General features: G+C 43.2%; 2 protein-coding genes across 5 annotated transcripts in view; one reads left to right on the top strand and one right to left on the bottom strand.

Moving 5' to 3' along the window:
* Positions 1-11589: 11589 nt before the first annotated feature.
* On the bottom strand, positions 11590-15534 carry uhmk1 (U2AF homology motif (UHM) kinase 1). Its single transcript, XM_030791680.1, has 8 exons — positions 14843-15534; positions 13818-14110; positions 13447-13638; positions 12778-12872; positions 12494-12570; positions 12290-12388; positions 12108-12196; positions 11590-11782 (listed from the first exon to the last, which is right to left on the bottom strand). Exons 1-8 carry the CDS (start codon positions 15144-15146, stop codon positions 11636-11638), a joined length of 1296 nt encoding a protein of 431 aa, XP_030647540.1. The 5' UTR covers positions 15147-15534; the 3' UTR covers positions 11590-11635.
* A 569-nt stretch (positions 15535-16103) lies between these two features.
* The window catches only part of uap1 (UDP-N-acetylglucosamine pyrophosphorylase 1), a 14069-nt gene continuing 12672 nt past the window's right edge, over positions 16104-17500 (top strand). For 3 of the 4 annotated variants that reach the window (XM_030791425.1, XM_030791426.1, XM_030791427.1), the window contains exon 1: positions 17055-17331. In XM_030791425.1, the coding sequence (XP_030647285.1) occupies positions 17055-17331 (277 nt within the window). Of the gene's footprint in view, positions 16175-17019; positions 17332-17500 lie in introns of those variants that run through there. The other variant, XM_030791424.1, reaches the window with a different exon arrangement.

The following is a 17500-nucleotide window of genomic DNA, read 5'->3' on the forward strand; positions in this document are numbered from 1 at the left end:
TCAGCTGTCCCTTACCGTTCCGTTAGAGTCACAGCATTGAACGTTATGTAGTTAACTTCCTGAGCAATGAGGAAACGCGTTAGCTCTGCTCACTTTAACTGAGGTGACAGTCCTGAGAAGTGAGGGTTTAAAAGGTTGTGGAGAACTGGGAAATACAAACCTGGGAGAAGAATAAGGGGGGACGGTTTCATCTTTTCATCTCTGGATTGCATCTCGTGGTGATCAGAGAGTGAAAGAAAAAGATGTTAACTTGCTTTTCATGGTTCATTGTAAAGTACAGGATAAGAAGAACTGGAAGAATCAAGTTTTTGTTTTTTTTAAATTCCCCTTGCCATCTGTACTGAATCGGACTGTTACGAAACAGATTCTTTTGAAATGAGAATTTTGAAACTTGGGTTGTGCCGTCTGATCTCAGACAAGAGAACCAGCACAAACAAATTATTTCATCATTTCCCTCTGAGAGAGATAAGACAGAATAATTAGATCATCCATTGCACTAAGCATCTTGGTTTCTTCCAGGTTGTAAGGGTGTTTGATACGGTGTTGTGGGTGTTTTATTAGCCTGTTAAGATGGGCCCGTTGCATTCCTCTTCATAAACATTACCTCGTCTCTATTTATCAGACAGGGTGATTACACACTCTTGGGCAGCCATGCAAATTATGATTTTCTGCTTCCTGAGCATTCCAGCAATAGATTATAGGATAAAAGTAATTATAACAATTAAAATTAATATCCATAACTACACCTACCCTTCATGGATGAATAGTGAACTGAGCAGACTCTCTTGTCTGTCTGTAACTCATTCACACACCCACTCAGGAAAAACCAAACTCTTTGTTTATGTGACATGCGGTTTGTTTTTTTAATATGTGAACCCCTCCCCCCATATCTGAGATGATCTGATCACAAAACCAAAATGATGTTGTTGTTGTTGTTGCTGTTGTTTTTGTGTGCATAAATGTAGTTAACAAACATCAAAAATCAGGTCTATCCAGCAGGGACACTGCCACTCTCCAATTAACTGGGAACCTCCACTCCCACACACACAGCCAGTTCAGCCTCTGCACTGGCAGCATTTTGAGACTTTTCCCCACTTAATAATGCATTGCATTGATTAGTGAACTGGGACAGTGTAATTGGGTCTCAGCAGTGGGTTAAGCACATAATGAAAGATGAATATTCAGTGGCCATTCCCATATTTACATTCCACTCTCTCTTTTTTGCCTGACTGGTCATCTGAACACGGCGATGACCAGCCAGGCCAGTGACTGATTTACCAGTATGGAGTCTGTAAGTGAAGTGTTCATCAAGTGTGTTGTCAGGGAGACCAGGGGTTAATGCCTCCCGGCCGTTTTGTCTATAATGTATGTTTGTTTGCTTGGTAGATGTCTATTTGAAATTCTGGTGCAGGAAACTATGAATTCAAAAAAAAAAAAAAAAAGATTATATGATTGACACACATAGTGTAGAGGACATATCCTACACTTTTTAAAAAATAATTTCACTTGTCTGTCTTTTTCTTTTCAGGGAGATAGGATAGTCTAAAGGCAAACCTTCCTCATCAGTTAGTAAATTTGTCACCCACAATGAATCCAGAGACACCCAACAGACATGATCAGAGTAAAGCTTGTGTTTTGATATGCATATGATGCTCATCAGTTCATCACTGGCTGCATTATTCAGCTCATGGATGTCTCTGAGCTGTGGTCAATAGAAAAACGACCCCACATTCCCAGCACACTGCTGATCTGTGTGAGCCCTGTCACTGCAGACTTCATACAGACACGCAGACAGACAGTCCGGCCTGAGCTGGAGCCTTAAGGATTGGCTGGACTTCCACAGAGGTCAGCTGGACTTCAGTGGAGCTTGGCCCTTATGCTTAAGGCTTGCTGTCCTCACCCTCTCCAGACCCGTAATCAACCCTGTCCCAAAGCCCAGCATCCCACAGCATCAGAGAGATTCCCATCACTGATGGTGCAAACTCCAGCCAAGCCAGGCTAAAACAGTCAGCTCCGCCAGCCTGCTTTGGCTTTTACCCCACTCTTATTGATCAGAGCTTTGTGTGTGAGTATGCGTGTGTGTCTGAAGATAAGGTGAAGATTGAATGGACAGGAATTCTCTTCTAGATCCCAATGAACTAAAAGCTTTTCCCTCAGAAAGAGTACATGACCGACTAGCTGTGTGTCTGTCAGGGGCCATGGATGAGTAATGTGTGTGTGTGTGTGTGTGTGTGTGTGTTTGTCAAAGCCAGATCTGTCTTTACACAGTGAAAAGGCTATTTTTCATTACGCTGTATAAGACAGAAGAAGGGTAATGCAGTCTCTGTCCACACTGTTTGTTCCCCAGTGGCTCCATCTGCTCTGACTGCCTGCAGCTTCCTCCCGGTGCCGGAATCCAGTCTGAGTGTGTGCAGGTCACCCTCACACGCCTCTGACCGGACGTCAGCTCATCTTAGAGGATGTGTTTGGGGATGTGGCTGTTCTGCCTGTGGTGGAAATGTTTACGTCAGTGTTGCCTGAACAATGCCTACAGGACTGGGCCAGTAACGCCTCAGACAGCTTTAGTTTTGTGGGCCCGGTCCAACCATGGGCTCCTGACAATACATAGTAAACAGTGGCAGCTTCTACTCCGTTTTTTCTCTTGTTTGCCATAGCACGCTTCTGTCTTAGTCCACTCTCTGAGTTTTCCCTTTTCCCAAACTCATTTAGAAAGTTTTGCAAGGGTTAAAGCAGCTTTTGCGATAGGTTTGATGAGGGAGAATAAGCCGTCACTGATAGCGAACAGTGTGCAGTTATCGACAGTAATGTCTGGAAGAGTATCAGCCGCCTGATTCCTCATGTCTGTCTACTCCAGGCTGACTGACTCAAGTCTTGTCTCTCCTGTGTAAAGTCATCCACTCAGGTCTCCAGTCCTCTCAGACCAGTCTAAAGCGACCCACTGAGGTCTCCAGTCCTCTCAGACCAGTCTAAAGCGACCCACTGAGGTCTCCAGTCCTCTTAGGCCAGTCTAAAGTGACCCACTGAGGTCTCCAGACTTCTCAGGCCAGTCTAAAGCGACCCACTGAGGTCTCCAGTCCTCTCAGGCCTGTCTAAAGCGACCCACTGAGGTCTCCAGCCCTCTCAGGCCAGTCTAAAGCGACCCACTGAGGTCTCCAGTCCTCTCAGGCCTGTCTAAAGCGACCCACTGAGGTCTCCAGACTTCTTAGGCCAGTCTAAAGCGACCCACTGAGGTCTCCAGTCCTCTCAGGCCTGTCTAAAGCGACCCACTGAGGTCTCCAGACTTCTCAGGCCAGTCTAAAGTGACCCACTGAGGTCTCCAGTCTTCTCGGACCAGTCTAAAGTGACCCACTGAGGTCTCCAGACTTCTCAGGCCAGTCTAAAGCGACCCACTGAGTTCTGGAGCGGCTTGGCGTTGTTTGTGACGGCACCGGCATTGTCGATGTGGTTCTGACGAGAAGGCCACATGCTCTGGTTTTGGCTATGAGGTGGGAAGGATTAGTTTTCATTATATTTTATATAGGGGCGCAGGCCTTCAGATGATAAGTAAAAATCATACATCAGAATCAGGGGCAGCTCAGCTGCGTTCATACAGACCTGTGCCCTTTATGTTGTGGTGGGAGGATGTGATCCCACTGTGGAAATTTTGGGGGGACAGCCTGTCTCTGTAAGGGGGGGCGTTGTTGCTCCCAGCATTTCAATCACTGTCAGATTAGCTCCCAAAAAACCATGACTGAGTGTACTAGAAAAACAGGATCTGGGCACTATCTCTGACAACAGCTTGTGTCTGTTTGTGTGTGTGTGAAGGACATGAAGAGTTTTTACACACTGGGGAAGGAACTACAGATGAGTGTGTTCAGGACAGGAAATGCTGCTTTAGTACAGGGAAAGAGACTCTGTTTGTGTGTGTCTGTGTGCGTATGTCTGTGTGCATGTGTGGTGAACAGCCACAGGTGAAAGAACTGAGACAATGTCTAATATCAGAGCCACTGTCCTCTGACAGTGCCCCCCCCCCTTCTCTCTCTCACACACTCTCACTCTCTCTCTCTTTCTCTAAGTATTCACTAATCTGACAAGCCTGTGCAGTGGAGCTTGTAGTTAATGGCATTTAATGAGAATGCCATATAAAGAGGGGGGAGGGGGGGGCAAGAGAGAGAGAGAGAGAGAGAGAGAGAGAGAGTTGCCAGGTATTGATCTTTAAAACTTTACAGCCTCTTTAACAGAAACTCACGTGAACAGGCCTATTTTCCTGCGAATGTTTGCCCAATTAAAGCCGCCCCAGTAAACGAGCTCTTCCTTTGTTGGGTATTCAGAGCTGGAGAGTGACATTTAAGGATGCTGGAAGCCTAGCAGAGCATTCACACAGGGCCCCCTTTCATTAAACCAGGCTGTAAATTGTGGAATCGCAAAGTGGTTCAGATGTGTGGCTATAGAAAACCACAGGAAGCGGACTACATAGTCACGTTTAGGGGAGCTATGGAATGCAGCAGACTAAACGGACTCAGTGTTCCCGCTTGTCAAAGGTGACATAATCGCAGGCCTAAGACAATGAAACGCATTGGTAATCAGTGTCTGGAACGCCAAATTCCTCACTAAATGGACATTCAACAATGGGACAATTTTTGATTATTATTATTATTATTATTATTATTATTATTATTATTATTATTATTATTAAACAAGCAGCGTCAGTTGTCTGTGGGATTGAGTGGATCGTATGTCTCTGACGTCTCGGATTTATCTTTGATATGACTCATAAGCTGTCATCGTTCCGTATCTTCACACGTCGAGTTTTTACGCAGCGGTATCGCTTGCTGTACCGAATTTGATTTCCGGTGAGGTTTATCACCTATGGTAAGCAGCTAAACAGTGTGTATGTTAAAGACGGTGAATCAATACGGACATTCACTTACTTCCAGTTTTAATTTCACTGCTTTAAGCCCGCTGTTATAAGCCCTTACGATCAAAGCGAATGATCAAACTTAAATTTCATCAAGCTCGGAGACTGGCATCTTAACAAAGTTAAAAAAGTATGACTCGTCCCCTTACACAATGCTTGTATGAAAGAGCATCCTTTCCGCTTTGATGTATGGTGAAGTGTGTTGCCAGACGTACCTCTGTGTGAGGTGATTGAGTATGACATAACCATACTGCCCTCTAGTGGATGAAAAAGTCAGCTCATGCGAAAGGGTTTTTTTTTTGGGGGGGGGGGGGGGGGGGGTGGGGGGGGGGCTGGCTCAGTTTCGGTGAAAGTTTCTCCCCCCCCTTTTTACATAGTCATCTTTTAACCATTTGCAACAGGGTCGTTGGTCTCTAATCATTTACATAAGTCTAAAACCTCTTCCCATATACTATAACTTAAAATAATACAATGACTGTGTTAAACGCTTTGAAGGCTATGGAGTCGGGATTGAGTGATTGGTTCGGTGTACTGCAGCTGTCTTCCTGGAGACTCTTTGCTCTGCATATTTCAGGTCCCTCTCTGACCTCACACACCCCTGGTTTCACTAATGAGGCACAAAGCGATTAGCACATGAATATATTTAAGCGTGCTGTCGCTGTGGCAGATAATGAACTTTGAGAGAAAATGCGCTACATAGCTTTGAGCATGAGGTGCATTCTGCTAAGAATTAACCTTACAGAAAATCATTCAAACAAACAGGCGAATGTGATAATGAAGACACAAAGATAAGAGAGTAGATACTTACGTTTTTATTGTGACAAACATCAACATCACTCTCATTCAGTTCAGTGAAATAAGTCCTTCTACCAAAGCTGCTTGTAACATCTCTCAAAGTTTCATTAAACTAAACAAATGAAATCTGTTTCATTCATATCTGCATGTTGCATACTTAAACTTCCTTCTGTCACAACCTTTTTGATTCATGTTCTGCGGCCACGCGGTCCTTCACGCGAGCTCAAGTCATACGCTATTGACGTGAGTCTCTTCACAGAACCAGAGAGTGCACAGCTGAACAAAAGTCTACCATTAAAACAAAGCAAGGCAATGGTGGAACTGATGATTGTCATTGTTTGCATGGAAAGTGAACCTAGTCTGCAGGATGACTGTAAATCTGCAGGCTATAGACTCATTGCATTCACTTCATAAGAAACATTTTCACTCTTATTTGTTTCTATCTGGCAGCACATGTGTATGGCTGTGATTCGATATTATGTCTGTGTTAATCATTACATAAACTCCAACAGGACTGAACCCGTTACCACTGAAAGAACACTAGACTCAGTCAGGCCAGGTCACTTTACAGTGTCTAAGGTATATGTACAGTGGGTGGTTGTAAACACACAGTCCTATAGTCAGTGGATGTTGTTCTTTAGCAATAAACAATGTTTCCTGCACAAACAGCCATACACACATATATAAAACAGAGAGAGAGAGAGAGAGAGAGAAAGAGAAAGAGAAAGGGAGAGAGACTTTGCCCTAACAGTTAAAGTGAAGCAATTCACTTGTGATTTCCTCTAACATAGCTGAAGAGCCTCAGAGCCATCTTTCAGACACTGGTTTGTCAAAGCTCGCTAAAATCATTTTAAAATCACTCCTGTTACATATCCTCTAGAAACACAGCTGCTTTAGCAGCACTGTCCCCATCGGCAGAGGTGGCCTCTCTCTCTCTCTCTCTCTCTCTCTGTGTGTGTGTGTGTGTGTGAGTTCGAGTTTCAGATTTATGGCCCTCTGAAACTTATTGGATCTTATTCTCACAAAATTAGCGGGCCAAACCCCTAAACAGTAGCACACAAAAGCTACATTACTGGATATGCGCGTGAACACACACGCACACACAGTGCAGACTTGAGGCTGTTATGTCCCCTTTGCCGGTAAAAATTCTTTCACACTCATTAGCTGGTAGATTCATTAAAGCAGTCTAGTCTTTCCTCAGAGGAAATCTGCCACGGAATCTCATTTAAGTTAAAAAATGGGTTTCATGTTTGAGCACTTTTCTGTCGATTCCACAAGACTTGAGTCTCAAGTCCTGCAGATTCAGTACTCAACGACTCTTAGACTAATGCTTCTCCGTACAACTATGAGGTTGTATTAGCATAGCCATGGATGTGAACAAAAGGCCATCTGATTGACATTTTGTCAAGGAGCTGAAACAAAACCATCCATTTGTGTATTATTTCTGGCATTCGATATTACCTGGTCATCTGCCTGAGAACAAGTGTACTGTTTCTAAAAAAAAAATGTGAGTTCAAAAGTGAACTTGAATTTGATAGAAGCAACTATCTCGCCGTATTCTCTCAGAGTTGGTTTCCACCGCCAAGACACTAATTCCACACCACGCGGGCCAGCACAAGCCCTGCCCCATCTGTCAAAGCGAGAAGTCGGCAGACAAAACGACCAGCTCAGAGTTTCCGTTACTAAATCCGTACTCTCTGAGGTCAGCAAACAACGTTTCTCAAAAGTCTGCACTCAGAACAGAAAAGAAATAAATAAACGAACCACCACCAAATATCCCATACATCCTCTCATTCTTTTTTTGAAACCGATAACGCCGAGCTAGCACACATCCCACCTCAAGTTTTTGGCACTCTGTCATAGTAACTTTGTGCAGTTTTTTAAACTGGGCCATGATTACGAAATATAAAAATCCAGGCCCGAGGGAAATAAAAAAAAAAGAAAATAATAACTTTTAGAGATGGAGCGAGTTTCTCGCTGATTGACTGGGCATCGCTGACTGGCTGAGGCTGTCCGCCGAGAAAAAAACCCTGATTTTGTGCTTCTTGGACCTCAAAGCCCTGGGAGAGCGGGGCGGTAGGAGCCCCCGGCCGGCATTAAGTAGCTTTGAGAAGTCAAAGGGAAAAGGGAAGCCGTGAAGGAAATCCAATGTAACACCGCCTCCGGGCAAAGACATCCTGCTTTGAAGGATTGTACACACCCTCCGCATCACATCAGTGCTACAGTAATGGACTAACGATGTTTTTATCTTTTATCGCGACACGAAATAGGTGGAGAAGACAAACGGGCAAGGATCTAATATAATTAGTCACACACAGCCAGAATATGACTTTGTTATGTGCATTCTTTTAATATTGTTCATCTTAGAAACTTATTTTCAATGGACTAGTTTTCTGCTGTTTGCCCTCTTACTAAAAAAAATACTGTGAGACTATCAGTAGAGGGCGCTATACTGAAGGTGCTTCAAGGTTATTGAATTACTCAGGCTTTACTCAGTCTGCTCTCACCTCTCACAGGCAACACAGTGACTCGTAACAATACACACCCTTTCCAAACAAAATCAACCAGCTTTCACATTTTCACAGCTCACTTCCTATATGCCAAAGGGTTACTGGAAGAACTTGTTTTTACAGTTCAATGCAAATATTCCCCGACCACATTTAATCCCAACACTCACTGTTTCCGGTATCTTAACAAAGACATTTGAAATTTGGATTGTGGATGCCAAGCCATCCAGTCAAAACCTACACTATATTCCATTTCTTCAAGATTCATAAAGCCACAAATTGAAATTCACGCCACCGATTTCGTGTTTAACGTTGGTCAGCAGGCTAACTGATTAGAGGCTTCAGAGAAAGCATTCAGTGGGCACGTTCACATTGTATTCTATTTAACAGTGAATACAATCTGTCTTTGACCGCTGTCTCCACTCAGTTCCACTGTGTGCTCATTTTTGACCTGCAGAAATGTTCAGAACATTAGAGTATCAGTAACAAAGTTTAAAAAAAAAAAAGAAAAAAAAGAAAAAAGGAAGAAGGCATGAGACTGGAGTGAAAGGAGAAAGGAGGCTTTATCTCTCCTCTCCGATTTCTGTTGCCATCTGTCAGTAAAGTTTCAGCGCTGCCCACAGATGGTTTCATCTGCTGCATAAAGTATTCTTTTGGTCTGTTAGTCTTTTCTCACCACAAAAACCTCCCATTCATATGACCGCCATTTTCAGCAGAAATCGTTTTCATTTCTTACATGTTCCTTGTATCCAGAGCGGTCAGTCTGATGGTGTTAAAACGTACAGGTTGAATGTGAAGCCCTGCTGTCAAGGTCGGCATAGCTCAAACGGAACTCCACTCCAAACACCCCTAAAATGTAACACACTATCACACACCACCATCAATCAAAACACTCATCTATTCTTTTCAGGGCTATAGAAAACCACACAAACCTAAAACCCAGGCAGTTTAGATTAGCTTTCTAATGGATTTATAACACCAGCACTCACATCCTTTAGACAAGTCAGCTGGTGAAAATGTGCTTAAAGGGAACTAAAAACACAAGCTAATGTTCAATAACTCCAGACAAGCATTTTAATAAAAACCCACACAATCAGTTTGTTGGCAGTCTTCCCTTCAAGACACAGTACATGTCTTATCTACAGCACACCCTGACCAATAACCACAGTCATCCATGGACAGTGATGTGCTGAAATCAGTAGTCGCGTCCAAAGACATGTGCAAGCAAATCCCCACTGTCAGCTGCAAACACACTGCACTGCAAACACAAACACGGCCCTGCTCAGGTGCCTGCCCTCAACGCCAAACAAGAGCAGAGCACCGAGGAACCCAATGTGTAAACACAGGAGTCAAACGGTGAGACAACATTGACAATGACCGAGCAATCAGTGAGATCAGAGAGACTGAGAAGCCCCTCTTGGCATAAGAGTACACAGAACTTTGTCCATCAGATTAACATAATACAAAACCATACCTCAATACACACACACACACACACACACACACACACACACTTATGCTCATCCATATGTGAGCTGAAGGAGTGTGAAGCACAGCTGTATTTGGAAGACAGGGTAAACTATCAGAATTACACTCAGTCTCCATACAAACTCATATTCAACATGCAAGCCTTCACCAGGCAAAGACAAAAGAGAAAACTCTGGATTAGCTGTCAAATATTAATGTCACGCATTCTGTCACACACATTAAACACCATCCAGGATGTGTTCCAGACAACACCTAATAACACTAACAACCTTATAAATCATAACAACACCCATCCTAATGTAAATACCGTCAGCAGCAGTGCTGAGTCAGTGAGGCCCAAAGTTCCCTTTAAACTGGACTATCCTGGGCATCACAATGACTATGTCACTATCATGGAGAACTAAAATCAATTTGTCAGGGGTGTAACAGTCCACAGGGACAATACTGAGAAGATGGTAATGAATTCCAGAATGGTCAGTGGATATTAATGAAGTATGTGCTACAGTGGACCATACACAGCCTAAACTGCAGTGTAATGCTATGAGAAATACAAGAGAATTCACTACAGTCTCTTACCTCTGTGAGACAGCATGAGACAGGCCTGTGATTGTATTCCACTAACACAACACACACTCTCAGAAAATGTCTGTACACACAGACAAGCTAGACACACTGTAACCATAGTTACACACACGGTACCCATGGTTCCAGCAAACCACACATTTCCACCACACATTTCCCTCACTTGTTTAATCCCACACACGTAGGGCGTCAACGTTCATGCAAAATACTGTCAGAAATACTCCGTCAGATACGACGAGAAGACTGACCTGTATGCCAAGGAAAAGTGCCCCGTGTGTGTGTGTGTGTGTGTTTGAAAGCTGTGGCCTGTGCATTTCAGAACCCAGAGTGATTCAAAGTGATTACAAGTCCTGAAATGGTACCTTTGGAATTCGAGCTTCTTTTTTTTTTTTTTAAAGAACTTTCAACAGAACTTTACAGAGAAGTTTAGAAAATAACTAGAGCCAAGTTCATACCAGGGATTCAGTCAGCTCTGAATATTTAAAATAAAGCCAAAAGAAACAAACAACAAAAAAAAAAAACACACACACACACACACACACATTAAAACTCCCCACTGCCTAACGGAGGACATTACCATTGGTCTTCTGCCTGTTTGGTGGGTGTTGTGTAGACTGATGCATATGTGCATATACATGTTTCTTTTCCAAAGTAACATGCTTCACTGGCATGACTCTCAGAAGTTCAGACACGCTCACAGTGCACACTCAAAGCCAGTAGTTCACAAACATGACAAATCACTGGATATGCACGAATATGAAGAGAAAAAAACCCCACTAAGCTATGTAAATTGGCATTCTCAGGTCAGTCACCTCAACACCACTGCAACCCCAGCACCGTGCTGTCGAGTGGTTTTTTTAAAAGGCAGCGTACACGGGGACAAAGGAATCGGTGGAGTCATAAACATACACTCAAACCAAAACTCACATTAAAAAAAAGGCCACATTCCACACCAAATCACTAGAGTTAAAATATCATACATATTCAAAACAGCTCTCCCACAAGGGTCTTTTCTCACTCTCAGATTGAAGCTGAAATATCATCAAAACTTCCATCACAATGTCCCTGCATTCCCTCTTAGCACAGTGTGTTGACACAGGAGGCAATGGAAGATTCGCATTTGCTGATTCACAACGTTGCTACACATGGCACAAGCTACACGTCCATCAATACTTTACTGCTGTAAATAAGAGAAACAACATATCATTAAGTGTAAATGTCAGTGAGCCAATACCAGGAGCTTGTGTAAACGTGACTGATAAAAGACACAGGGCAGGCTTTGTGAGTGTAACAGTAAAACAGTAAAATATTGAGTGTGTGAGTGGGAGATGTGCTTTGCAGTGCCAGAGGGGGGCAGTGTGGAGCTTTACTGCACGGTCTGATAAAGGTAACCTCTCTTATAGGCACTCAGCGGGTAGAAGGTGGCAACCACAAATTTGCCGTCGAAGGTACGGCCTGTCAGTAGTCTCTGAGCTTCTTTGGAGTCTCCAGCATTTGCATACTCCACATAAACCTGTCAACAAAGACAGAAAACATTCAATGTATGTTACACTTCCCTATGCAGCCATATAGAAGCATCAGAGAATATGCTAAAACGCTTAAGAGCTTCACCAAGTTGTCTATCAAACAGAGGAGGAGTCTCCAATAAAAAACTACTGTTAGCCTATGACTAAGAGGGTAAAAAAAAAAAACTTGGTACATACAGAATGTAAAACACAGATTCTTTTTTTTATAAAGCATTTCTCTGAAACCATTTGGGGAGGAGTGGCAGCAGTAAAGATGAATCAAAGGTTCTCTGTACTGACTGATTAAGGGTGTCTTCAGTAGTGCTCCGTTACCTGGCCTTTGCCTGGATTCTCCTTGGGGATCAGCAGTGAGACGACTGAGCCGTATTTCTGACACTCTTCTCTCATGTCTTCTATGATATCTGAATACACAGTTAAAAAAATGAACTCTCTTACAGTCATTCCAACTGGCGACAGAAGTGAAGTCAATACACTATTGTCAGAACACTTCCTACCCTCATACTCTTCTTCATTGTGAAGGTGACTGTCGTCAATGACGTTGAGTAATCTCAAAACAGGTGTAGGCAGCAGAACCAGGTCTTCAATGTGAGGAGCTGAGGGGGATAAGACCCATTCAAAAATGCTCAAATGACTGCAAGTCCCACAATGCAATGCTGAATTGCTCATGAATTAACTGAGACCTCCTAAGTTATACAAACCAAAAGGAATGTTGAAGAAAGGGCTGATGAGAGCAGCTTCAGCTGTGCTACGGAGTTTAGGGTCATGGTGAAGCATGCTGTGTGTAAAACAAACAAACAAAAAAAAAAGACGTTTAATCAGCACAACTTCGTCTCCACTACGGTTTCTTTAGGTTAACAGTACAGATAATACAATTATCTAATTGTCATTATTATCTATTACAACTCAGCCAACGCAGCAATGTGCTAAACTTTATCATTTGTGTTTAAAGTGCTGTTAAGATGGCAGTGTCTGAATCCCATACCTTTTGATAAGGTCTCTCAGGTGAAAGACAGGGATTGCAGGGTAAACCATGGCATTGCTTGAGAAGATATGGTCTACGATGGCAGCACTGTTGGCCTATAGGAGGAAGACTACAATCTCAACATGAACCGGGCAACACCTGCTAGTATCTACCTGAGGAACGTGATGACTGCCTGACTCACTGCATAGCAATGACAATGTCACAGACTGCTCTGCCTACTGATTACATAATGACACACAGCACGATACAGAATCAGCAGAAAAATAAATACACACACAGAACACCCTCTAAACCCTCCATCTGTCATCTGAAAACATCACACCCACTGTTCAATAACAATCTCTCACAACATGCAGATCTGACATGTACCTGACTGTACAGAGGAGGATGTCACATGTAAAATGTATACTGTTCTCACATAGTACTGACATATGCTTTGTGTTCTTAACCACAGGGCTTAGAATTACACTGACATGTGCTTTGTGTTCTTAACCACACTGCTTGGCATTAATGTCTACTGTTCATACCGGGTGATAACGTGCCATCAACCAAAATTTACACAGTCACTGACATATGAGTCATTACTATCGTAGTTATTCCTGTGCTTGGCTTAGTGAGCAGTAAGGCTCATGTTAAGAGGTCAGCGTTCTGTGACCTCTCTCCTCTGACCTTCCATTCCTGAGATCTGACTGTTTCTTTCAGTTTAATCCCTGAGAAGAGCTCCAGCAGAATGATTCCCAGGCTCCACAGGTCCACGGCCGCAGTGCAGCCTGCGTCCCCCTCCAGCCCAGCCTGGGCCAGCGAGTTCTGCAGCTCCGCCTCTGGGGCCCGGTATCCGTCCGTCTGAATGTACTTCACATCCTGAGAGAAACGACAGCAACCACCATGAAGTGACCGCGCAGCGTGACTTCAACCAAACCACAAACCTGTGAATATGTCTGTGTGCGCGTGGAATTCAAATCATTTCGTTACTTAAACAGGAATTTATCAGCACTGTGCGCTAAACTCATACAGCTCCACCACCGCCATCCCTACATCACCTGGTGTCCCTCTTTGAAGCTGAGTCCAAAGTCAATGAGCTTGAAGCATTCGTCATCTGCACTCCAGAGCACGTTTCGCGGCTTCAGGTCTGCGTGAACGTAGCCTTCGCGGTGCAAGAAACAAAGGGCTTCTAGAACATCCCGGGCACAGTGCTGGATCAGCCACATGGAGTGGCCCTGATTTCTTGCTCTCACCAGAAGCTCTGATACACTAACATCCAACAGCTCCAACAGCAGGCAGCGCGTGGCCACGCCCAGCGGGCTGTGATTGGTGAACACCCCATACAGCGTCACTAAGGACACAGAAAAGAGTTGTCAGTTGGGTCTTCGGTGGTTCAGAAACAACCAAACCTAAAAAAAGCCCTAACATTACAGTTTCACGCCTTAAATGTACTTATCACTTGTAAGCTACTTGAAAGTGGCTGGTGCAATATTGTTCACAATACACATGGTTTGATCCGTCCTAAGAAAGTCCAAAGGAGAACAACTGATGTTTTTTGATGAAATTTATTCTGAGCTGTGAACACTTTTTAGTGCATTTCTTAAAAAAAAAAAAAAATCACAAATTTAGGAGGCTATCGTGTGACTCTTGAGTGAAATATTTTACATTTATATTTATTCATTTAGCAAATGCTTTTATCCAAAGCAGCATTCAAGACAGGTAGAGTACAAACCACGTAAAACTTCCATTAAGGAGCTGTCTGTTGCATAAATGCCACCAATAAGTACAGTATCAGGCCCGATACACATGCAAGTAGGTTAAGGGAAAATAAAACAGTGAACTACAAGAGGTTAGGGCCCCCATGATATAAATTATCTTCAGCGAAGTATGACAAGAATGTATGTGCTTGCACCATGAGATGTAACCCTACTGCAGGGTGGGTGTCCCGTCAGTTAGACTTAACGAACTAAAGCTAATGTCTTAGTATTGTAAGATTTAAAAATGCCACAGAGCTATACTCCCACTGCACGCACAAAAGCCTAGGTAAACGCCTTTAAGTGTAAACAGAACCAGTCATCTTTACCGATGTTTTTGTGACCCTGGATGTCTTCCAGCACGGAACTTTCTTTGAGGTAGCCATAATCTCCCCCCTGGGGATCGACTTGAAATTCCTTTACAGCCGCCGAACTTCCATGACCAGAGGTGACCCGATAAACAGAGGCCGAAACGCCCTGCCCAAGTCGTGCCTGGACATTCCATATCTTTCCGTAAATTTGAAACAGCACAGGTTGCAAGTTTTGTTCCACATGCCCGGACATTTGGGGCATCGCTGTTGTATTGAGATCAGAGCTGGAAAACTTCACGCTTGATTCAGAACTGCATGCCATGATTATATGCGCAGGCAGGTGACTTCGTACCGCTGCTAGATATGCAGAGCTATCTTTGCTAACTTACCGACTACTGACATCTGTAGAAAACGGCTGCATTTAAGCCTTTCATTTAGATATTTGTGCATATGAGCAGCCCAGAGGTCAGGCCGATTAGCTCGGTTTTTCTTTGCGATTACTTTATTTCAAGTTTGACATGTTTGCTAAGTAGTTTTAGCTAGCTGGTGAGCATTGAGTCCTCCAGCAACTTTGCAAATAGCATTTGTTAGCCCGTTACCAAAACTTGTTCAACAGCCATTTTAAACTCTGCAAGCACAACATTCACCCCATGAGCCAAAACTGAAAGTGTGGATTACGTGTCCGATTCGCTTGATTTGGTGCGTAGTTGAAGTTACATTAGTTTATGTGCTCTAAATTCGTGTATTGAAAGATTCTTGCGATTGTTTAGGCGGCCATTTTGTTATGAGTGACCACTTCCGAAATGGTTAAGACACTTCCTGTTTTAGGGGCGGCTCTTTTTTTTACGTTATGAACAGGTCTATGGAAACTTGACATTGCTCTTCCATCTGATTTTCTATGGACAATTTCGAATTTCATATCAAACACTCACACACTCAACATTTTAAACTCCAACACAACTAATATAAGAGCCCTGTAGTTCTACTCAGATCTTGAGCAACGTTATTATTTTTTCTGGGAAAATAAACGTAACAATATTTGTTTGGCACATGCTGTGTGCAAGGCAATACTGAACACGATTCGTTTTAAGTCATTATATTTGTGCTACCAAGAACAAAAAAAAAAATACTTGTTTCACTGTCTATTAGTGAAATGACAGAATGCAGTCAAACTCGAACGTGGGGTCGAATCGACTCCAATCAAAGGCGCTCCTACGTGCGCGTCTACACTGCCACGTCAAAATGACGGGAGTGGGACGGGTCTGCGAGAGGCGGGTCACCGATTTCTATGTAGTACTACCAGGCAGTGTGATCAAACAAGAAAGTCGACTGAACATCGTTAAGTGTAAGGTAAGAGCTTAACCCTAACAAATTCAGCATCGAGACAGTACATAATTTATCCTCTGCATTTCACTGTTGGTAATGCTGCCCCTTTTAAGTTATTTCTAAATCAGAGGACTGCTACGTTAGCAAGACAAGCTACTGTATATCTGACTAATCTGCATCAGTGTAACATACAGTAACTCACTTGTTTATTTATTTAGATCAATTGCGGAGATTAATCTTTTCCTTTTAATATACTGAGTTGTTGTGTGGTTCTTTCATAGAGATGTAGACAGATGACGTGTAGCCTGGAAGATTGTGTCATTTCAACATCGGTAGTGTGGGTATAAGTCTGCTGTCACGTAATTTACCGGGTAGCCTAATTCTCTATTAACTTCTTTGAGTATAGCTGCCAGTTAACCTGATAAGTCCATGGCTCCGATATGTTTGGTTTACGTGGCAGAGGTGAACTGGGATTCGAATATGATTTTACCCGTTGAATGCGTAGCGAAGTAAAAACCTACTTGAAATGTAATTCATCTCTGACTTGGCATTCAGCCTACTGCGAACTTTAAACGTACCTCTGGCACAAAGATGTGTTTAAAATATGCCAAAGGGATCTTATGTTAACATGATCTCGATAAGAGAGTTTCGGATATTTTTGCGTACTATTAACGCAGATAGAACCACGCAATTTGATCTCCACAGCCGTGGACAAGATTAAGCAGTGAAGATGCTGTAAACCCAAGTATATGATTATCGTCAAAAAAAGACAAAATATTAGAAGTTCGTCCTACGTTAATAATCTTCTAATCAGGTGTCCTCTTATAGAGATCACATATTCAACATGTCTGTAAATTTCATCTCATCAGCTGCATTAGTAGAGTGAAGATTTGACTCGACCAGTATGGACATTGGCACACTAACAGCAAGACTGTCTGAAGCGGGACAGTCCCATGTCCTCCAGTTCTGGGATGATCTCAAGCCTGAGGAGCAAGCCGAGATGATCCAGGACCTGGAGGGAATGGATTTCAAGGAAATAAATAGGTTCTTCAAGAATGCTATGGAAACCTCTGGTCAAGACAAACAGGAAAAGATAGACAGCAGAATGGAACCAGTACCCAGAGAGGTCCTGGGAAGTGTGACAAGAGACCGAGAGTTTCTGAAAGACTGGGAGGATGAAGGTAGGTGGAGTTTTTATTAAACATCACCCAGGACCATTCGTTGAAGGTGGGATGCGTTCTCTTTGCTTCATAAGAGCACAGGGAAGGTTTAGCCACATAACTTTTTAGTTGTCATAAAGCCAAACGTTACGATTGTCCAGCAAGTGAATCGTCACATCCGTACTGGGCA

This window comes from Chanos chanos, chromosome 14, assembly GCF_902362185.1.
Source record: "Chanos chanos chromosome 14, fChaCha1.1, whole genome shotgun sequence".
NCBI classification, from domain to species: domain Eukaryota; kingdom Metazoa; phylum Chordata; class Actinopteri; order Gonorynchiformes; family Chanidae; genus Chanos; species Chanos chanos.